The 25,434-nt window shown below is 27.8% G+C and overlaps 1 protein-coding gene across 6 annotated transcripts in view; it reads left to right on the forward strand.

Moving 5' to 3' along the window:
• Positions 1–25,434, forward strand: part of LOC130663408 (synaptotagmin-5) — a 55,894-nt gene that overhangs the window by 23,975 nt on the left and 6,485 nt on the right. For 4 of the 6 annotated variants that reach the window (XM_057462610.1, XM_057462611.1, XM_057462609.1 and 1 more), the window contains exons 3-7: positions 18,980–19,043; positions 19,309–19,549; positions 23,613–23,825; positions 23,979–24,074; positions 24,197–24,473. In XM_057462610.1, the coding sequence (XP_057318593.1) occupies positions 18,980–19,043; positions 19,309–19,549; positions 23,613–23,825; positions 23,979–24,074; positions 24,197–24,473 (891 nt within the window). Of the gene's footprint in view, positions 1–3,359; positions 4,625–18,979; positions 19,044–19,308; positions 19,550–23,612; positions 23,826–23,978; positions 24,075–24,196; positions 24,474–25,434 lie in introns of those variants that run through there. The other 2 variants (XM_057462614.1, XM_057462612.1) reach the window with 2 other exon arrangements.

Here is a 25,434-nt window from a genome sequence, read left to right on the forward strand (position 1 = left end):
TGTCAACATGTTGGTGTCTTATTGATGTGTCAAAAGACAGCCTAAAAACTGATATCTTATAGATATCACAAAGGCAAGAGTGCCACTTGGGTTATTATTAAAAATTTAATTGATCAATAATAGCAACACTTTCTCTTCAAAAACTTACTGTTCAGTGTTTTCGGCCAGATTAACGTCAAGCTTACGTTGTTCTGCTGTTCTAAGTTTTGACTGTAATATGAGTACAACATGAACTACAAGTTGACGCAAAATTACAACCGTAATAGAGTTGCAAGTTGAATCATAAAGTTGCCTTTAAATTGCAAGAAAAAAATTTTACTTTCAAATTGACTACAAGTTACCGTCAACTGTTTGCACCATCACGTTTTTGCAGTCAACTTGACATCTTATTTCGGTTGTCGACTTCCGTCAACTTGTGATCAAAATGGCTATCAAGGAAGCTAAATTGAATTGCGTAAATAAATTTCATTAAAAAAAAAAAAAGATGCAGCTAACATTTCTAAAATACCTCTTCAATTATGAGATTCATTTTTAACAATTCAATAGACGCGAGTGCTTTTTGGATTAAATGATTTATCATCCAAAATTTCATTTTTTTTTTTGCACCTAGACTTGAAAACATTCATTGTATTACTTTTATTTTTGTGTTGGCCAAGCTCATGGTGAAACGATACCCAACTTCGTTCTCACAGTCAGATGAATAAACTCACATTTATTGTACTCGTAGAGTAAATGAGAATTTAAAATCCGTTTTTCTTGGATACGAATTAAAATTCCGGAAAATATGGAATTTTTAGCCCTCTGTTAAGGTTTTAGAAAACACTAAAGACTCTTTGTTTTAGGTTTTCAATGTTTACCCGTAAATGAAAAAAAATTGAACATCGTTCACTGTTACTCTTTAATCATATACGTTTAGATCTAAGCGAATTCGAAGTGAATACGGAGCGGATGATTTTTTATTTTTATTTAATCCCTGCGGAGAGAAATTCACTCCAAAGGGGAATTTATTTCAACATTAAAACTCCGGATCAGAATGGGCGTGGATTTAAAATAAAATCCACATCACTCCGAAGTGACTATGCTAAAAAAAAAACTCTCTACTTACTCCTTACGCAGATTGATTTTTTAAAAATTAAAACACCGGAACTTCGAATGACGCAGCGATTTTGAATTAAAATGAAATCCATATTCGCAAAAAAATTCTCAATCGACTACGACATTTATATTAAAAACAACAACAAACGTTATTGTAATTTTTATAAAAATTAAATTTTTTTTTTAACAAATATAAAAATGATTTTAAAAAAAAGTGAAATTTAAATTTCAAATAGTATACAACGTTTGAAAATATTGAAATTTTTTTATTGTGTGACACACTCTGACTCCGGCATTTATTTAAATATGTGTGAATCCATATGAGATGTGAGGTCCCAGTTGGGAGCGCGTAGAGAGTAGAGAACAAGGTTAGAATAACGGAGAGCAGAGGTAGCCCCTCGTGTTACCGCGCGGGAATATAGAATCTAGAATTGGGATCAATACAACTCTCTACAATAAACCATAGCTATCAGAGCTTTCAAGAGCACCAACCGCTAGAGAGTTACAAAAGTAAAGAATTTAATGAAAATATGATAGGAAGCGATAGTATTTGATATAATGATATCATAAATAAAATTTTAAAAAATAAAAAAAAATAAAGTTTATACAGAACAAACTTAATACTATCAAATCCTGTCGCTACATTACAGATATTTTATTCACACGATATCAATAATCGAAATTGCATTAAACTACAAACGAACAAATCAAGTGATGCTTGATAGCTATCGATTTTATTCGTGTCTGACCTAATAGTTCTTATACTACTTCTCTCTTTCATACTCAATAAAGTATATCATCTTACTACCTGTAATATGATATCTGAGCAATTTTCTACAAAATTTAGTAATTTATTGGTGTAATGAAATCATTCAATAAATTCTTATCTCAACAGTATTATTGAATATTAAAAAAGAAAAAGTTCTATAAGAATAATTTACTCTTCAAAAGAATCTGAATAATTGAGTATCGTATTAAATGCTGATAATCGAGATCTTATTTTTATCATCAACAAACAAAATGTTTAGAAATTTTTTTTTTAATTTAATATGTGCTAAATTATATCCTACTGAAACGAGATCAAAAAATTTATCCAAGGTAAAATGAAAATAAACGAAGATACAATATTATTGAGTAGTTTTTTGAACTTTTTATTAATTTCATTTTAATATATTTTCACCATTTTATTTTAAATCAATGTTAATCGAATATATTTTTGTTAAACGAAATTTTTTAAGGTAGTACTGTCGGTTTTAAAATTTCCGCTAAAAATTTAATGAAATTTCATAATTAAGTAGGTAATGATAAAAAAAAGATCCAATTAAATTTTTGAAGAGCTCCAGAGAATCAGTAAAATTTGAAATTTCATACATTTAACAGTGAGCTACATGACAAATCACAGGTTTTATCGAATTTATTTTTTCTCTGTAGTTCTTTAAAAATTTAATCGAATCTTTTTCTTATCATTATCCACTAAACTGTCAAATTTCATCAAATTCCGAATGGAATTTTCATCGACAATATTACCTCAAATAATTTCCAATTATTAAAATATGTTATCATTTAATAATTCTTTTGCTCTACCGGAAAATTGCTCAATTTATATCTCCTAAAGTAGTATTTTAATCTAAAAAAATATGATAGCAAACCCCATGAATTCGTTAACTATACTTACCATAATTTATTTATTCATTATTTAATAAATCTATCTACAATATCTGAAATCCCCTGAAGCCCACTATTACTAAGGACAAAGTTACAGGGGTGTATCCAACGAAATACAAAAAAAACTCGTACATTTTTTTTCTTCTTTTTCTTTTTTAATATTTTTTACAAGAGAGCACCGTAAAAAAGAAATATCAATAATATCCCTCACATAAAAATATTTTTCAAACAATAAATTATGATAAAGAAAAAATATTAAATCATCTTCATGTGTATAATTTGTCAAAAATAATCAGGTTAAGGTTGCATATAGATATAGAAACCGATAACGTAGTGTAGAGTGTAGATGTAGACCTTGACGACACGGAATCCAGGAACGTACGCAGTTGAAGCGAGTGTAACCTGTTGCGACGCACGCATAGATATCTCACTCTTACCTGTACTGTTAGCTTATCAGGAAACTCGTCTCCCTGTATATAGCGTAGCACCACCCTCGTCGGCTTCGCGTCGACTCACTTGCCACAAGCAGGAGCTTACCCTCTCCTTTGTTCCTTGACGATTCGTCGTCGTCGTCGTCATCGTTTTCAGGACACCCCAGCTGCTGTAGTGTGATGATCGTGACGATGCGTAGAGTGAAAACGATCGGAAAAAGTAGTCGATAAGTAGAAATAAATTAAAAGGAAAAAGAGTACTTAGGAAAATATATAACAATTACTAGCACCTACTGGTGACGTATTCATTGTACACTCGTGGCCTGACAAATAATATCGTGTTAACGACAACTTCAATAAGTCATTTAAATACAATAGCTAATGAAAAAACATATAATTGAATTTATAAACATATATATAAATAAGAGAGTGGTTTCAAAAGTGATTAACTGATATATTAAAAAATAATTTAAAGATCAGTGCCTAATTTTTTATTTTTTAATACTAAAAAAAATATAATTATTCGAATAATCTGTCCATTTATATTGGATAGATTGAAAAAAAATAGATAGATTTTTTTTCTTCACTTCTGCTGTCGTTCAATCTATTCATTACTACTATTATTATATTTTTTTTGTTTTTATTGAAAACTACATCAACGTCATAATCACAATAATCAGTCGAGTAAATATTTCACATAAAGAAAGTACTCGAATTGAGTGAGAGTGACATTTGTTTTATTGAGTTTAAAATTAGAAGAACGAAAATTTAAAGAGCCAAGTTAAAAAACAATAGACAACTTCAATCTGATCTTTATGTCATTTTCAACAATTTTAATTAAAATTTATTTTTAAATTACCGTAAAATTGATAATAATTATGAAACAATCATAAAATATATAAATAAAATATTTTTAAAATCTAATAAGATAATTGACAATCACATATTAATTATTAAAAAGGATTTGAATAAATAAAGTAAAACAATACGCTTAAAAGCACAAATAATTTATATTTATAATTATAAAATAACTTCTATTGATAATAAATAAATTATTTAATTGTTGAATAATAAATTTAAGAATAAAGATAGAATAACGATTATAAAGAAGTATTTATATACTTATATATTTGAAAAAAAAATAGAAATATATTTACAAGCACTTAGACATAACAGTGGTATTGGACGCACTCGTCAAAGTGCCGGACAAGTTGTCGGAAGTATTTGGGGATGTATTGGAGTTAGCATGCGGCGGAGGAGGCGGAAGTGGAGGCGGGGGAGATAAAAATACTAGCAATAGTGCTGGGAGTAGAATAGGGATGGTTACAGGGGTGGCAATTATCCGGGATCGTTGGGTGCAGAGGGGCACTCGTTCACCCCTTTCTTCAGTTACAACAACTGACAGCGCTGACAGCACCACCTCCAGCTCAGAGGTAGATATTTTCCAATTAACTTTTTTTCTTGTTGTTCCTATAACTATTAATTGTTTCACTTTAAAATGCAATACTTTACTACTGAATACATATATATATATTTATTTTCTAATTGACATTAAAAAATAATCAATGCTAAATGATAGCAAGCAAATAAATATTCATAGGCAAATAACGTACTACGTTTGGAAAAAAATTAATTCTAACATACGTATTATCAATTTAATTAGATAATAATTCATTTCCGCATTAATTGTTGGAAATAATTATTTAACTATGATTAAAGAAATTAAGTATGATGAAAAAATGTTTTTACAAGTTGATATACTCAACGTCTAGGTAATATCACATGATAACCGTATAGCACTGTTCCCGAGGGGAATACTATTCTTTTCCTTACTAAATCCGTAGCGTAGTTATGTATACGTAATACACTTGTTGCACCCCGTTACTAACTGCATTGTATGACATTTGTTATTTCACAAGTATTTATGTTGTTGACATTTTCACACACTTGTCGAAAACAAAATTGGAATTTATTATTTACTTGACTTGAATAATCGCAGAAAAATAGTCCCGGGTAAAAAAAAAAATTTTAATTTGACTTAAATGGATACTAAGTAGGACCAATTAACCACAACCAAGTCAAAATCAAAGGTGTTTGTCATCAACTTTCACTTGTTTTTAGCTACTTTGATCTACTTAGTATCCATTTAAGTTAAAAAAGTTAAATTTGACTTCGTTTTGGCTCAATTGACTTGAATTTAAATCAAAATAGTTGAATTCAAGTTATTTTTTTGACCCGGAATCATTTCTAATGTATTGTAATACAGCGAAGAGGGGGTGGGAGACAAAACGGGGTACTCCCAAAATTTTATTAAAAAAAATTTTTTTTTTTTTCAATGTTTTTTAAACATTCCAAAATCATTTTTGTAAATATAAATGAGCATTGTTTTGAATTTTCTTTCACCATTTTCGGAAAATTTTGTTCTTGTAAAAAAATAATATGAAATCAGTTTGATTTCTTTTCTTATCAATTTACAATAAAAGAACTTTCAGGGTCAAATTACTTCAGATGTATTTCAATAATCAACTTGAAAATATTTACAATTTTTTTAATTTTTAAATTTAATTAACTTTCAATAACTTTTTTAATCTATTTACTTTAAGCGATATATAATTGCTTTTTGAAAAATTAAAAAAAAAAAAGATTTCCCGTATTTGAGTCCCCGAAAACTTAGTGTTTCCTTAGTGTTTCGTGTTTCTACATTCTAAATTTATCAATAATTTATCAAATAATCTCGTTATATAACTTACAATTTATTGCTCTAGCTAAATACCAGACACATTTATAAAATATATAAGGTATAGTTATGCTGGATGAATTTATGTAAGGCTAAAATTTTCATGAAATACAGAACTGTCAACATTAATAAACATTAAAGTTAAGCTTGGTTCAGATCAATTGTAATAAGAATATATAATCCGTTACTACTATTCATTTGGCAGTTTAACATAAAATTTATTTTGCTGAAATTAGTATTTACATCATTTCCTACGAATTTTATAATAGGTATTATTGAAACTTTTTTTTTTAGAAATAAGCATTAAATTTATATGGTTTTTTTTAAATCTATGTAAATGTTAGTTTATTGTTATAATCATGTAACAATTCATAGTGGATTTACGTCAACTCGATCTTGTGGCATGTCACATTATAAAATTTGTCAGCAACGCTATTGCTGATAATATGATTGTTGACCGACATTCTCTCTACATGCCATGAGAAATAATATTACGAGCCCTCTAACTGTCAACACATGAGCATCCTTCACTGTTGAATAGACAACCGTATACTGTAAACCTCGTCATTAAATTAATTTACAATTGTACATTAACGAAAATAGAAACAATGGGTATCTATTAAATTCATATTTTTTCCTTATATTGTTTTTAGATAAATTTGGTAATGGTCTATAATCGGGGCTCCACCTGTTTATATCAAACAAAAATCCAAATATAGACAAATTGCTTTGAAACAAATTTCATTCTCTAGCATTAGTCGGCGGATTGAAGATATAATTGCTCCTTTAGGTTTTATTTGAGCTTTAATAAGTTTTAAGTGTATACCAAAGGTATAAATTATGCTTGATTCAGATGTTAAGTTCATGAATTTTCAGTTTCGTGCAACACTGCATTATTTGACATATTTTTCATTTCATTCTGTGTGTTGACTCTTAAGTCAAACACTAAAATTTAAGGTATATGCCTATTTGCCATAATTTCTGTAGTTTCGTCCTAAGTACGTTAACGGACTCGTCAGTAAGGCTATGTTAATGCACTCTTGCCTTAGACTACATCTCTTACCAGTACAACCCGGCGTAAAACTGTGTTGTGGGCTTCAGCCAGACACTATACTAGCAAAGGAAGGCGGATACCGTCCAAACTACTTGCAACAAAATATTAGGTGAACTGTTGTACACCGTTAAAGTATTGAAATAACAGAAATATGCCAATTTTCACTATACAAGAGTTAAAAAAATTTTTGTAGCTCTTAGTTAAACCTTTCTATTGCCACCGTCCATCTTACGGTATTAATAAAATTAATCATTTATATTTATTAGAAAATTTATTAAATTTATTTTGGAAAATTAGCATGATTTTATGTTTTTTTTAATCAATTTTGTACTCTCTGATTGCAAGGTTCGGATAGATATCTAGTGTTAAAGACAAAAGCACATACAGAAAATTTAATCCGCCGTGTAGCTGAACACGTGGAAAAAGTTTAATTATAGATATTTAAGGTGTAAGCACTTGGAACTTTGAAAAATATGTGGAGCCCCACTTCTAGACCATTACCATAAATTTCGTTCAGAAATTTATCTATTGTCGAAGGTTTCATATCGCAACTTTCAAAATATTTTGTCGAAATATATCGCGTTACTAATTCCGAAAGGACATATTTTTTCACGTCCTTTTGGTTTTAGAGAGTTTCCTAAAGCCAAAAGGGCGTATATTTTTTTTTTCTCATTGTTTTGTAGACTTATTTTATAGTTGAGAGTATTTTTTTCAAATTTTCAGCTTTAGAATGATTAAAAATGATTAGCAATTAAAAAAAAAAAAAATTATACATCTTTTTGGTTTCAAAGTTAGTTAGGCGGAAAAAAATATATACCTTTTGGATTTACTAACACGATATTTTATTTTTTTGACAAACGCTGAAAAATACCATTGACATACAAACGTAGGTCGATGTGTATCGAATCATAATGAAATTTGGTACAGTTAGTCTTTGAACGATTAACTTGATCAAGATCGAGGATGAGAAAAACGCTCGATTAGTTTGGTAGTTGTGGGTGTTTAAAAATTTTTTTCAATTTCAATAAAAATGACATTTTATTGCTTTATTACTGAAATACTTTTGAACCGAACGTTATAACTTGATCCCGTATCTTCATTTTTTAACAATTTTTTAAAATAATTCGATGGTCTTGAAAACTAAAAAAACAAATCGAAAAACGTTCACAGATTTATCCCCTAATTACTTCTAAATAATAAGACAATTCCATATCGTAAAGTTCATGTTAAACTTAGGGAATAAGCATTAATTAATACTATTATAACTTTAGTTTCAATTGATTAGTTTATTTTTTATGGTGCTTGAAAGATGGAATAATTGATTTGGTGAGATCGCAACTAAGTCTATAGGGTTATTTCTTCTTGATAAATAAAAATGTAATTTTACATAAAAATTTTTATACTTTACATAGTGCCTCCACTAAATTAAAAATATGAAAAAAAAAAAAATTGACTCTTAGTAATTATTATTTTAATTATATTGTACTGGAAATTCGAAAACTTAAGCGCTAGTTTTTTTCGAATGTCTATTCCGAAAATTTCGTGAAGTTTTCATTTGAAATTAAAATTTTGTATTAGAATAAGGAATACAATAGATAGATTTATTTGAGAAATCTATTTAAAAATCAAATTTTTAAATTGATTAAAACAAGAAATGTATTTTTAAAATTACAAAAAGTGTCATCCAGTCATACCCGCAATCGAAGTATACACACTGAAGAAAAATCTAAGTAAAATAAAATTCTCGCCAAACATGAAATTTTTTTTTTTTTTTTTGTTATTAATGTTCAAATTCCTACCGAAATTTCTACAAAAAATTTTAGAGATACGTAAATAAGTAAAATAAAGAAAATGTTAGTTATTTGTCCTGCTATTTGAATACAAACGAGAAAATATACTTGAACATCTTATTAGGCTCGGACTAAAAAAAATTAATTAAATCAGTGATTTCTTATGCAATATAAACATCAACAGAATCTTTCTTTTATACATTTTTAAAACTAAAAATCTTATAATATTTTGATGACGTTATTCACTCTATACTTCTTTATCACGTTCTATTCATTAACTATTTATATAATTAACTTACTTAAAATTTTAATTATTTTAACGAATTTAATTATTCAAAAATCGAAACTCTATACTTTATTAACGTCTTAATGTGTATACTTAAATTTTTTATCATTATACATATAGATATATTATTATAATGTACACTTTACTGTTCCTCTCTTCAAAGAGGACATTATATTTCAATCGATAAATGACTACATTTTCGTAACAATTAATTTTCCTCTATTTAACTTAATAACTCTCAAATTACTTCATTAGTGTTACTTATAAGAGTGTACAACCATATATTGTAAACCACTCAAGTTTAAATTGATTTATAAATTATATTTTATAAATTATAATTTACTATTGAATCGACATTTTTTTCTTTGGTTACTTAGTTTGAAAAATATTTATAAGACAAAGATGAGTAAAATGAGATTATAATCAAACAAATTTTATTTTAAATTTGTATTTAATAAAATCACTTTCTTCTCAAGAGAAATTAAGGACTTGTTTCATTTTTTTTTTCAATTATATGATTAATAACATATTTCAAGGATTAAAATTTACTTAAATACACACTATACAAAAGCGGTGTGTTAAAATAGACTTAATTGTAACATCCGTAAGGGATTAAAACGAGCATACTCGGCTGTACCATTGTCATACCTTGATAGCTATATTATAATTATTAAATTGCATTTGTTCGATTCATTGGAGTAACGTTGAGTTTACAAATGATCATTTCTCTGTAAATTTGAATGTCCTAACCCGAGTCAAAATATTTGGATTAGATTGAACTTAAGTTAACTTAAACAACTTAGATATAACTTACCTGATATCGATGGACTTGAAATAGTATTACCTTGACTTTAAAAACTTAAATAAGACTTAGGTGGGCTTAAGCATCAAGTTGAACTTATTTATAACTTATTCTTGATAAAACTAACCTATCGAAGAATAAAAGCATGAATCCAAACTAGGTTAGCAAAGAGCATCGAATGCCTGGAAAACAAGCAGCACCGGTACATATCAGGCACCAGGCCGTCTTTTGGCGTTTCCAAGCATAAAAAGACAAAGATGAAGCATTTTTAGATTAAAAATTGATCTTTTGAAAAATGTTTAGAAGTTCTCCTTGCAGGCGAGCTGTGTGACATGCACCAGGTCGTCATCTGGTGTTCTCCATTCGATGCTCTTTGCTAACCTAGTTTGGATTCATATCTTCTTTTCATGCTTTTATTTTTCGATAGGTTAGTTTTATCAAGAATAAGTCATAAATAAGTCCAACTTGATGCCTAAGCCCACCTAAGTCTTATTTAAGCTTTTTAAGTCAAGGTAATACTATTTCAAGTCCATCAATATCAGGTTAGTTATATCTAAGCTGTTTAAGTTAACAAGAGTTCAATCTAATCCAAATATTTTGACTCGGGAATCTTGTAAATTTATTCCGAATGATAATTAACACATAAAAAAATTTATGTTTGTTTAACATCGGAGTTAAATTTAACATCGGATATCGAGAAGACTTAACCCAGTTTTTTACAGTGAATTACCTCAGCGATTCCATTTTTTTCAAACCTTGTAGAAGTAATTCTTAGTTCACATATTTATTAACTTGAATCGTGCCAAAAAAATATTTACTTAATTTTAATAGTAATACATAATAACCAGTATAAATTTATAATCAGATTGAAACCATTATTATCAAAATAAAAAATGTTAAAGTCCTTCCAGAGAATAAGTCACCGTTAGAATCCGTCGGAAATTTTCGGTTAGTAATTATAATGCGTAGGAACAGCGTGAGATTCGACTCCTTTTGTACGAGTGAGGATTAAAATCGACGTCGATTTAATATCTGGGAGGACTTTACACTTCAATAGTGCGAATTCTCTCTGAAAACAAGTGTGGTCCATGTTCGAAGACCATAATCAAGCCATAGTTTTTTTTTTTTTTTTGTCACTTTAAACACATTTCAAGGTCAGTTGAATATCTGTAGTTTATTTGATGACGGTTCACTATTATTTGACGAGTGTGTTAATTTCGACTACACAATTGGTATTAGATTTAATTAGGTAAAATTTTTTTTTATCGAATATTATAAATCAAGTAAACAAGTTTTCTTGAATTAAATTTTTTTTATCTCAGTATAGATACGATAGCTTATCATTTATCGATTTATTTTTCATTCTTTTTTTTCACTAATCCATTGGATGCTATCTAATTAATTGTAGCTATGAAAATTAATCTATAATATCAATTTTTGAATCTATTAATTATAAAATAATATGATTAGATAGTGATTATTTTTTGGCTGCTTGCAACATTAATCAGAAAATATTTTTTTTTTAATTTATTGTTAAATATTTACCATTTATTTACAATCATTTAACAAACCGGGATATATTATGTACACATCTACTTATTGTATTCATTCACCATTAATATTCAGATTCATATCGATTTTCACAAACAATTAAATATATGTAAATAAAAAAATTAATTCAAATATATTTATACGTATACATACAAGAAAATATAGCAGAACATCATATTGGAAGCAAACTTGAAACTCATAAAATCAGTACTCTCATATGCATTATAAGCATCCATAGAATTTTAAAATTTGTCTTGCAGACGTTTTTGAAATGAAAAATCTTACAATATTAACATTCCGACAATGTTATTCACTTCATACGTTTCCATCACATCCTCTTCACTGATAATTTGCATATTTTATTTAATTAAAATTTTAATTAATTCAAATAACCGTATAAATACATAATATAGAACATTAATAAATTTTATTGTGAACGCTTTAATCCATCAATATTTTTCAATTTTCCGCTAAAGAAAATTTTACAAAAATAGAAAAGTCCATTATTTCGATTCGATTATTGAAAATTAAGGTTTCATTACACATCGACATTTTGAACTCGTAGCTAAGGTGTTTTGACTATTTTCAAAGTGATGTCAGTGTAATAAGCCGCTTCAAACGCCACTTCAAAAAACCAAATCAGTTCATCGGTTCAAAAGTTACAGAAAAAAATCTACTATTTTTTTAATGCCGCCGACTAAATTTAAAATTATCCAATGTGTCTCGAAAAAATTAGTTTTTCGGATACCATGCACCCATGTCTCTCAAAATATCGAAAATAATATGATGTACAGTATAGGCGAAAATGAACACAGTGTTAGAAAAAAAGCTTCTTATAATATCTGTATTAAAACTACGTTTCACTGCCTGTTTAGTCAGTCGAAATAAGCCAATTTCAAACCAATATAAATTAGTGGGTTGAAAATAATCAATTTTCTCTCTCGAAACGAAAATTCCTTTTTTTTTACCGCTAAATTAGTTTCAGGCTTCATTGAAGCTCTGTCAGAGTAGCCCAAACCTCAAGATAACCATATTTCATTCTACCCAAAACAGTTGTACGTTGTACATGAGATATTGATTACAAATTTGCTCGTTTCAACTGGCTTCTGAGTTGATACCCTGAGTCTTACTGTACGTAAACTAACACTTTTTGTTAAGTGAAATTTTAAAGTTTATATTCTAATAAACATTATATGAATTATACTACTTTATTCGTAAATTGTTTACAATTTACAACCAATTTCAATCATACGATTAGATGATTAATTCGCAAACAGAAATTTCAGAGCGATCGATTAATTATACTCTAAGATATAGAAGAAATCAAAAAAAAAAAATTTGTTTTCGGTTTATTTGAAATTTCTCATAAATGACTCAATCGATTGATTTCCAAATCTAATCACCCTAATTGAGAAACCTAATTTGAAATAATTCAAACACGATTCGAAACAATTCAAAGTTGGCATAATTGACTATATATAGATATACACTTTAACATGGATTGAATCATTCCAAACAAGATTTCTGAATCTAATTAGCTCTAGAACTTAATAAAACGCTTCGATTGCCGCCTTAACCATCAAAATCGGATCATTTCTTCAAACTCGAGCGTCTCAAAAAAAAATTTTCTTCGAGCTCGAAAATACCAATGTACTCGGCAGTGTTGTGGAGCTCAAAGAGCTTGAACATAAGTCGACAATAATTTTTTCCAGCTCCTGAGCCTAAAAATAGCAAGAAGTTCTGGGGTTGGCCCACCAGGTCAACCATTTTTCAGATTTTTTTTTACAGTACATTCATTGGTTAATAGTTTTCGTTTTTGTAAATGGAAAAAATCCATCATTAATTTGTTTATGTTGAGATAACTTGATAATTTTATGAACAAATGTTTTAAGAAAAGGCTAATAGTAAGACATAAATTTATAAAAAACATTGCATTCTATTATCATGAACTTTTGTGTATAGTAGTATGTAAAATCTTAATTAAAAATACCCAAAATAATTAGATTATATAAATTTTATCTGAATAATTTATAAGTAATTATAAGTCTTGACGGTACTTTATCGATCTTAAAATTGAAGCTATCTTATTACATACTATAAAATAAAAGAGATCGATACCTATTCTAGGGCAAAATAATATTATCTATAAAAAATATGATATACCCTAATAGCAATCTCAATCAATATCTATAATAGAAGTATGTATAGATATAGTAATTTGCTTGATTTTCTTAAGACTTTATCAAGATTGCTACTGGGGTAGTTTAATTAATTTCTAATTATCGCAAATTTTATACTAAAAACTATCATGAAGTAAGAACATTAAATACCTCAATAGTGTTTTATTTTACGTGATTGTTTAATTATTAAAAAAGAATCAAGTCGATTCGTTGCGTGAGTTATCGTATTAACATACAGATGTACATACAGAAAATATGCCGTGAACTTACTTAACTTTCCGATATGACCATTATTGATTTAAAATATGATCAGACTTGTTTCTTAAAGTCACGTCTTTAAAATTTTTTAAAATATCCCAAACTTTAATTGAAAATTTTATCATCAACTTTTAGTTTTTGTTTCCTGAATAAACAAAACGATTTACTCAATGATGAATGTATATCTATATAGTATTAAAATTGAATTGTTTTGAATCATTTCAAATTGTTATGAACCATCTTTTTTTAATCGTGGTTAATGATATCAAGTATTACCATGAAATATTTGTCAAAAATAAAATCATTTATCAAGAATCGAAGCTTTCACTTATTCAGTAACTTGAATCTAGCTAAATTTACACTATACTATAGTCGTAACCCGAGTATAATAATGTGAGCAGTCCGGCTAGAACTTTTACCTGATTTGCCTTATCAAGTTAAAATAAGCTGTCTCAATAACGCAAACCTGATGAATTCCATATCTGAATCACATCAGGAGAATCTTATTCAATAAAAATTGATTTGCCATCGGGTCATCCTGATCAGGTCGATCTGAAGTTCTTCTCAGAATAACTTTATGCCAGAACAAGTTATTTGCCATCAGGTCCATCTTATATACGAAAATATAAAATCTTATGTTAATTAGTTGGAAATTTTATCAGGCATAAACTTTACTAAGTTCCAACTTTCTAAGTTAAACTGAAACTTCTAGACAAACGTAAACGACGTGTAATTATCAGTGATGCGTCGGAAAACATAAAAAGTTCTTGACAATCACAAACTAAAAAGGATTTTTATCGAAATCCAATTAAAATGATTTAAAGTTAAACAAAAAAATTGTAATGCAATTTAACAACTACAAACATACAGCAAGGAATTTAAACGTATATACTTAATAAATTTTGATTATAGAAATTGAAAACATAAAAGTACAATGTAATTTGATATTCGAAATAAATAAAATGTAAGAAAAGCTAAGTAATAAGTTCTAAGTAAGAATTTTGTGGAACAAAGTTGACACTGCTCATGGAGTATCGACCCATGAAAGGTAGCTTCTGGAAAATAAAATCTGAGTTGAAAGGAGAAAAGAAAAGAAAAAAAAATCACCGCCGCTTTTTTTCTCTACAATTTTTTTTCTCCATCATCCGTAGCCTGAATTATTCGTCTGCTTTTACCTTCATATTTTCAATCCTAAGTTATTATATATATTTTTTTCCTTTTCTTTTATGTTATGTGTTATTCCATTTCACCTTTCTGCAGTGACAGCTTCCTTTATATTATAAAGACGTGCATTATTGACACCATAAAGGTATTCTTTAAGTACATGACAAATTCATCGTACAATTTTCTCTTTCTATTATAAAATAATAGAGCTTAGTTTGTGTTTTTAATATTAAAGTTTATTTATATATTACCTTAAATACGACTATTCAACTACGGCACTTCAATTTAAAATTCAGAATAAATTCATATATTTTGAAAGCTATGGCTAATATTATAGAGTGAATGAAAAACCATGATTTGAATGTTATTATAATTTTTTTTTTGTGTCCATCCCATGGTTAAAAAAGATGAAAGGACATGATTTTCTCTAGTCCACGAGCTTTAAAAACATTGTTATTTTTTATATACAGTCAAAGCTCGATAACAATACAGCAGAATCGTGTTTTAAGTAGCATTATAAGCTGTTTCCCCTCATTTCCGCTTTGATTTGGATTACAAGCTTTTTCACTTTTCCAACATTTATTTTTGTATCTAGATATCACGTTATAAGTTTTCATGAAGAAATAGTATTTCTTTACTTAAGGCTTATAATGAATTCTCTGCAACGATTCATAAATAGATTTATTCACAAATGCGCACCAGACACTGGACAATTATAAAAGTGAGGACACTGAAAAACTTTCCCTAAAACCCATTTTTATACCCTGCAACACAATACTATTGTATTTCCAAAACTGATTAACCGATTACGCTTATTCTTATAGCAATAAATAAGGACTATCAAAATGGCAAAGTAATATGATTTTTTAAGCTACTTTGTTCGGGAGTTTCCAAGTTATTCAATGAAAAATATTAAAATAGCATATTGTGCAACAAGCTGTAAGTTTTATCTGTTTCTTAACTACTAAGGAATCTTTTTAAATGCTAAGAAATCCTTCTATCAGTGCAAGTACGAGCGTCAACGAATGCACCGAAGACGAGTGCTAAAAAGATTGCGCGTGTCGACCAATGACTCATATATAGTCTACTTGTTATTCAAATCACTAATGTGTAACTGAATGAGGTAGGACTTTTGATACTAGTGTGTTGACAACACTCACTTACCGGCTTCTGAATCAATTCACACTCATTGCCGAAAGCACTTTCAACTCAGCTACAATATACTAATTTTTTAAGTCTTTCGTCTACAATATATATTTCATGTCCGAATTTAACGATTAAGATGAGATTAGAGGCAACCAGAGATCGTATCACGTTCTAGGGTTAGTAAGGTTTTCGAATTGATCGATCAAATCGTTTCCAAAATACTTAAAAAAGAAACTAAAAACTTATGTGACCGATTAATTTCTAATGTTGGCCAACTATGATTACCAATAAGTTCTTGCTATTGCTAGATAAAAAATGTAATTGGTTACACACTCGGACATCATTCCAAAAATAGTCAAAATGTTTTTCTATGACCTTAAAACGTCGACACCTGCTAAAAAATTGATTTTCGACAATATGACTTTTATAAATTTTTTAAAATATTATACTTGGTGATCCAGCATTTTTTGAACTCTAATTTCTATATATTATTATATTGATGATTTTGCAATAAATAATATTTTCTTTTCAGCATATATAACATCAATATTGTAACACGCAAGCCGTGTTACTGTAATGGAAATAACTAATGTAGTATAGTATAAACTTATTTTCAAGTAAAGTTTATATAACTTTCTAAACTCATAAAAACTTACTTCTTTATATCGTTTAAGAATATCGAAATATCATCATTATATTAGTTTTACTTTTAAAACTTTCATAATACAAAATAATAAACAAAAATGAGCATTTATAGCAAAAAAACAAACTTTAATATTAGGGTCAAACAATAATAGTTGAAAACACAATTATATATTGGCTTGACTATATTTGTATATTAATTAATCATTCTGTAATAATAGATACCATGTTTCCAGGAAATTAATATTCCGAACTTTCGAGAGTTTTGATTAGTAAAGAATCAAAGCTGTAATTTATAACTTTATATCGTATGTACATCACAACCAGATAAATAAAGAAAAATAATAATAATTTGGCAAATAAATTACTGCAGAAATAATTAAGTTATGTAAAAAAATTGAATATAAAATAGATTTATGTATAAAAACATTTTTTTTACTTAAATAGGAATACCCATGCAGGTTCTATCAGATGTAGGTCAAGGCGAGGTCAAAAAGAGAATAAAGAAAATTATGAATTGCTTAAATTCTCAAAGTTCACTGGAATACAATAAAAAAGTAAAGTAATAATTTTTCCAGATGACATAGCAAACGGAATAGTTAATATGTACTTTAATTTTACCTCTAACTTATATTATATCTGAGTAATGTTAATTCTTTAATTCTGTTTGAGTATGCTAGTTAATATTATTATCTCGAGTTATATACATCTTGAATAATATATATAAGTTATCTTTGAAATTGGAACAATTGTTGGAATCATTACCTTTTTGAATTTTAAATAAATTAATCAAATTACATAATTGATATTGCAAACAAGTACAAATTTCTTTTAATTCAAACTAAAAGAGGATATTATATTATATACTCTCGTGGATTGGTTGCACATGCTTCGTGTGTCTAAATAATTTTTATAATGAATACACAAAGAAAACTCCGAAAATGTCTAGAGTTCTATTTTATAGACACGATTATTTAAATTTTTACTAAATTAAAAAAATATATATGCTGGTATGTATGCATCTAGTTCAAAATAAGGATAAACATACTTTGTTTGTGTATACAGTAAGTGCATGCGCGCATATAAATTTTATCTTGAATTTTTAGGCGTGCATGCACACTACACACTGATACATAAACAAAGCTTGATCCCTGAGAGAAAATAATTTAAATCAAGTCAGACATGAATGTTATATTTCATTTATATCTTGATTTACATCTACCTTGATTTAATATAATATCAGTTATTTTTCCTAAAGTTATGTATACAATGCTTCTACTAGGATTAAATCGGGTTTAATGAATGCATAAACAAAATGGAATTCCAAAGTAAATAATCATTTTTAACGAAAAATTACTATCTTGAGTAGAAAAAAAAATACTATTCATACTGATCAATTTTAGGGGTGTGCAGTAAGTGTTGGAACAAAATCAAAAAAATTCGACAACTTACGATTAATTGTAATTTTTTGAATGATCGATGTAAAACTTCGAATTATTCGTCAGTTTATGAATTCGAAAATTCGATTTGAATTTGAAATATCAAATTTCAAATTCACAAAAATAATAATGTTAATTTTTTAAATAAAACCTAAATACACAGTTGAAAAATTTGTGTTAAATTTAACATATCCCAAACGGTCCACTTAATTTTGTGTGTTAATTTAACACATTATACTTGTGTCAAACAATAATACAAGTTTAAAACTTGTTGAGATCAGATAACACATTCAACTTTAGTTAAATTTACACTTAATGGTACCAAACAATTGATACAAAATATTTAACCATTGAATTTTTATACACAAGAACACCAAATTTTGAACTGTTTAGCAAAATGAAGTCAAGTACAAAATAATATTTTGATTCCTTTCGAAAAGTAATAAGCTAATACTTTTTTTTCATACGATATTTCGTTACCAATCAGAGTTTTTAAATATTCAGAAATTAATTGTGTTCCATTAATTTTGTTATATAACTTTCATTGACATCGATAAAAAATTTATTTTATTAACGAAATATAACTTTATATACATATATGTTCATAATCGAAAATAAATTATATAAAATGTAAAATAAATTTTAAAATTTTATAAATAATTTCTATTATTCAAAATATTTTATATAGAATTAATGATTTATTTAATATTAAATATAACAATCTATTTCAATATTTTAGGAATTCAACGTTGCAAAGGAACATCACGCAATCCAACCCTCATCGTCAACCATTGGCACTGAAGGTAAATTATTATATTATATAAATTGTTATTTCATCATTACGTGATCGTTTTAATATTTCATGTAGTAGTGATAATCTTGATAAATAAAGGAAAATCAAATACAACACATAAATTATTAAATTGAAAGTTTATTCGGAAACTTGATTAAAATTTAATAGTATGCTTATCAAGATTAATCAATGCACTATCTAAATTTTAATCTATTTTATAACAGGTTAGATTTATTGATTAATAAATAAATGTTATATTATTATTGTTTGTATAGGCCCAGGCTTACCACACCAAAGTCGAAGTTACCCAACCAGCGGATCATCAGTTCAAGGTCCGGGAGGTCGAGTTCTCGTTAGGAACCCATCTGTGAGCTCACAAAGCTCTTTAGAAGGTGCGTCCAGTCCATCAACGCATCGTGGATCATCACCCCAAATTCGAGCCTTTGGACCTGATGGTCGACATCATCATGATTTAGTTCACGCATCATCTTCATATCCACCCAGTAGAAGTTCCAGGTATAATTTTTAGCATTTTATTGATAAAAACACAAAATTCATTGCAATTACAAATTTTATGTAAAAAAAAATAATTCATTAATACTCAATTTTGCACCAAATATTTACGTTTTTCTATTAAATAATTTTTATCTTTAATAAAAGATTTTCTTAATCATAGAAAAATCTTCAAATATTTAAATAATAAATAAAATCCAAAAAATTTTCAAATAAAATTATATATTTAAAATAATTCTGATTGACTCGACTATTCTTATGAGAACAGTATCCTAAAATTAAGAATAATCGCGTTAATCATAATTGTATTAACATAAAGTTCTTTACTCTATTTGGACTATATTTTTCGTAATAATCTTTTAAAATCTTAGTAATTTTTCGTGATTTCAAAAATTTTTTTATTAAAAAATAAAACTTATTTTAGTAAAGAGAATAAAAAATTAAATATTCTTGAACAAATGTTTAATTACAACCTTTGGTCGATGTTAACAATCCTGAAATTATAATTAATCTGTAACTTATCGTCATTAATCATAAACTTGCTTGACATTGACAAACATAGAAGACATTTAACTTAATATAAGAATAAAGAATTTCAACTTGAGAAACAACTTTGAAAATACTTTGCATAATAAAGCATTTTCTTTCTATGTTTATATTTATAATGATTAACCGGTTGATAAAATAATAATGAGAAATGAGAAGTCGTGGTTATTTAAAATTTATTAAAATTAATTAGTGAAAATATTTCAAAGGTTATAACTTATGCCTACTCTCTAAACATGAATAAGTGAAATAAGTGAATATTCACTAATTTAGAGTGCCAATCGAACCACTTTTTGGAATTAGTAGTTCGATTTGCACTTGGAACTAGTGAATATTCACTTATTTTCACTAATTCATGTTTAGAGAGTGCCTACACCAAAAGTTTAAATTCCTGTTTATAGGGAAGAAAGTCGTTCTTTTCTGTTATGATAAAACTAATGATAAAAATTAGCGCATGCGCCATTCTTCCCAGAAACAGAGGCAAAAATTTAAACTTTCAGGTACAAATCAGGTGAAAAGTCGTATACACACCACGGAGAAAGGTAGGACGTCCCAATCCGCGTGTTTGCCATCCTCGCTTTCGGCTCGGGTAGGCAATTCCACACGTGGGTTGGAATGTCCTACTTTTCTCCCTAGGTGTGTAATTTACTATTTTAATAATCATATTTTTCTATTCTTACATTTTATAAAATTTTTTATTTAATTTTTCTGATTAACTAAATAACTAGATTATAGTAGATTTTATAAATGTTTATTTATAGTAAAATAAATAATTTATGAAACATAAATAGGAAGCTTGCAAGAAAAACAAAATAACAACAGACTTTATTCCTTTGGCATTTCTAAGTTTCCCATTTTACCCTTGATACTCTGTTTTACTTATAAATTCTTAGTAATCTCTAATTTACAAAAGAATTATGGAAAAATATATATATAAACTTATTTTCCTCTCATTCATAAAACAATGATTATCATAAAGAGAATAGTTAATAAGTTCCTGAGGGTCATTAAAAATTATTTAAGAAATTTCTTTGCATTTTACTTTTTATTAATTCTTTTTCATGAGATTTATGAGAGCTTCCATTTGAATTTTGTAAAAAAATATTAAGTTATCGGATAAAATTCAACTTATAAATTTTAGTATATAATATAATGAATTCAGAAATATTTTATTTTAATTATACAGCAAAGGAAATAAAGAAAAAAATTATTTAAAATTCCCCTGGTACATTTACATAATTTTATACTCGGATACCTTGACGTTATATACAAACATGCATTACTAATTAAACGTATGAATTATCAATGAACGGACTTTAGATTTCATAAGAGGGATTGATGTCATACTAAAATATTAAATCATAAAACTGTTATAATATTTATAATGTAATGTATATGTATATTTATAATATTCAACAATGATCAAATGAAACAAATTAAAAAAAAAAAAACAGTAATAAATATTTCAACTTAATATCGAATTCTGACTGTTATTATTTTATAAATAAAATATAAAAAGTTTGTTTGTCAATCAAATGACTTTTTTCTCTTCATTATTGATTTCTTTGATCCAAGCTTCGACTAAAAAGTTGTTTGTTCTCGAAATCGAAATAAAACTCCACTGTGAAAAATGACTAAAATTTTTTTTAAATCATTTTTTTTTTTTTTTTCTTGTTGAAATTTCATTTGAATTCGACAGATGCGTGGCTAAAGTACACGAGGGAATCGAGTCTCGAATATCTATTGATATTGATTATGTTTTAGTATAAACACTAATGCTGATAGCTGATAGTAATTTGAGATACCATATGGAAATTGACAACATTAATACATACGCTTCAAATAATAATAATTATGAAAAGTTGAATAACCAATTGAAATTTACATGGGAAAAATGGAAATAAAAATTGTATGAATTTTTAACATGCTGTCGACCAAATTCGAAACAGGAAATTGAATCACTAAAAAATTATTATGCCGTACTATAATTATTATTGTGAGCCTCTAAAAATTTATCATTCTCTCCTAAAATTCTTATTTTAGACAAATAATTTTCACTACAATATATCAAAATAAGTTTTAAATGTATCATGTTTTTTGTACAGCAACATAGTAATTTTTTGGCGACTGAACTTCTTGTGTCTAGTTTGGTTGACAAGACAATAAAAGTTCGTAGATTTTTACGTCCATTTTTCAACGTGTAATTTCATTCAATTCTATTATATAAGAACGAAATTCACTATACTAAATAATAAGATTTAATAAAAAATAGATTGTAAAGTTGACCAATTCAGCTTATAATTTTTTTACATATTCGCCTAAAAAAATTACTAAATATTTATAATAATTAAATTCTCAAGATCGTTAAAATTATGACATTTTACTAGCGATTCAATATCCCGTTATCAATGATTTAGTAATTTTAACTCATATTTTTTAGTAAAATTCCCTAAATATTGCTCTTAATAAATAATACGTTTTATTTGCTCATTGCTCAATTTAATTTTTTTAAATAATTCAGAACCATTGAAAAATTTTAAAATCTAATTAAGGTAAGAGACCCAGTACCCGATCAGGGAACTAGTACCCGATCACTCACACGGAAAAAAATTAATCGTGAATGCAACATGATGCAGTCTTGGTAAATAAACATGATGAAATCATGTTGCATTCACATGATTTGTCATGTTTCGGCTACATGATAATCATGTTGCGGTAACATGAGAAAATCATGTGGCATTCACATGATAATCATGTTTCGGCTACATGATAATCATGTTGCGGTAACATGAGAAAATCATGTGGCATTCACATGATAATCATGTTTCGGCTACATGATAATCATGTTGCGGTAACATGAGAAAATCATGTTGCATTCACATGATCTGTCATGTTTCGGCTACATGATAATCATGTTGCTGCCACATATTGTCATGTAGCCGAAACATGACAAATCATGTTGCATTCACATGATTTTCTCATGTTACCGCAACATGATTATCATGTAGCCGAAACATGATTATCATGTGAATGCCACATGATTTTCTCATGTTACCGCAACATGATTATCATGTAGCCGAAACATGACAAATCATGTGAATGCAACATGATTTCATCATGTTTAATTACCAAGACTGCATCATGTTGCATTCACGATTAATTTTTTTCCGTGCAAGTCTTTGTATGTCTATATTTATTAAATTTTACTAAGTACAGATATACTAATACATGGGGTGATTGGGTACTAGTTCCCTGATCGGGTACTAGGTCTTTTACCTTATACTTTTTTTTTCTTAATTTTTTAAAATTAATGCTACCAAAAAAAATAAATTAATATTTTTACACATACTATATATATGACCACAAATTAAAAATTAACAGATGCATTTTACAGATATAATTGATTGGTAATACGATATTACATTTTCAGGTTCATTGAAAAAAATTAAAAATATAATAAAATATTTCAAATATATCAACACGTCAATAATGACTACTATTAATTAATAAATTATAAAAGGTCACCATCGCCAGCAAGAGCTTCATCTTTAGATGCTCGATCTGCAAGCCCTGCAAACTGTGCAGGAAGTCTTCATAGCGGAGTAGCATCACCATCACAAAGTTCCTTATCATCTTTAGCAACAGTAACAAGTTCAACAGGCGTACTACCAGCAAAACCAGCAAGCCGTTGTCTTTCACCACTCTTGATTCCACCTCCAAGAACATCTATAAGGTTAATTAAATACAATAACATCTTATCTTACATTTATTTTTTATTATAAAATGCTCATTTTTAAAATATAAATATTTTTTGATACGTACTCCTCCGGGTATAATTTCTATATTCGTTGCATAAATAAACCATTATTAATGTTTATTGTAATAGCGATGGAAGCCCAGCGCCACCAGCATCTCCACTGGGATCTCTTCAACCAGATCTATATCAACGTCGCGATGGTCCACTTTTTCTAAGCGCCCGGAGGTAAAAAAATTTATTAATGTCTTCCTTTCGTTATATTTATATAATACTTAAATTACTATGCATTAATAGCTTATATTATTTATAAAATAATATCAAATTTTTGAATTATATGTAATGATTAGTAGAACTGGTAAATGTATGGGTCGCCTTCATTTACGTTTGAGCTACGATTTTGACAAATCAGATCTACATGTTCATCTAATTGAAGCTCATGATCTTGCTGGAAGCGATCAAGGAGGATTTAATGATCCTTTCGTTAAGCTTACTCTCAGTCCGGAAGTTGACAACAGGAAACGACAGACTCATATCCATAGGAATGATCCAAATCCATTTTTTGATCAACATTTTAGATTTCCCGTTAGTTATGATGAACTTAAGGAAAAAACTCTCGTTCTTCAGGCAAGTATTATAAAAAAAAAAAAAAAAAAAAAAAAAAAAATATGGGAACCGGTTGACATTGCGGACCAGCTCCAAAACTCCGTTGTTTGTGAGCTCCTTGAGTTCAAAAAAAGTTACGTTTAATTATGTCTTAAACTACAACGATTAAAGATATCGATAACAATTAAAAAACAAGCGTTTTTTTAATTTTTGTTCACGATTATATTTGATGAAATGAATAGATACGGACATAAATCAATGAAATTTGTTTACATAAAGAGTTTTGAATCAAACCAAATCGTCAAAATATAACATATCTGAGAAGAATGTCAAAACGGTGATTGTTCAAATTTATCGTTAAAAATACTTTTCAAATTAACAATCTCATTAAATTATGCCGTGATTGAGAGTGTAAAGACAAAGAGCTGGTATAATTTATCCAGAAAAAACAACGTAAATTGTTACATTTTTTTAATTTTTCATCATCGGTATCTTTTGAACAAATAAACCGATTTTGATATTTAATGCAGTGGTATTCAAAGAGGTTTGTAGAGTTTTAGAGTTGACTATATTTTGGAATCAATCTATTGTGATTTTTTTAAATAACTTGAAACGTTCTGAACAGATTAACTTCGGGTTTCTCACAAAATATGAGTTTTATTAAGCTGCTTCTAATGTCGCATCAAAGGTCTAAATCGGTTTATTCATTCAAAAGTTGAAGAATATTTATATACGAACATTCGGGCATCATCTTGAAAATAGTCGGAATAGCTTTCTGGGACCTCAAATGCCTTAAATGGATACTAATCCCTCTAAAACCAAGTGTTTAGTCGAAATTAACACACTTGCCAAATAACATTGAAACGCCATAAGCAATCTATAGATATTTAATACATCGTGAAACGTGTTTTAAGTGACTACAAAAAAACAATAGTTTTCCTTATGGCCTTGAACATAGAACACATCTCATGTGTATTAAAAC

Source organism: Microplitis mediator, chromosome 2, assembly GCF_029852145.1.
Source record: "Microplitis mediator isolate UGA2020A chromosome 2, iyMicMedi2.1, whole genome shotgun sequence".
Lineage (NCBI taxonomy): Eukaryota > Metazoa > Arthropoda > Insecta > Hymenoptera > Braconidae > Microplitis > Microplitis mediator.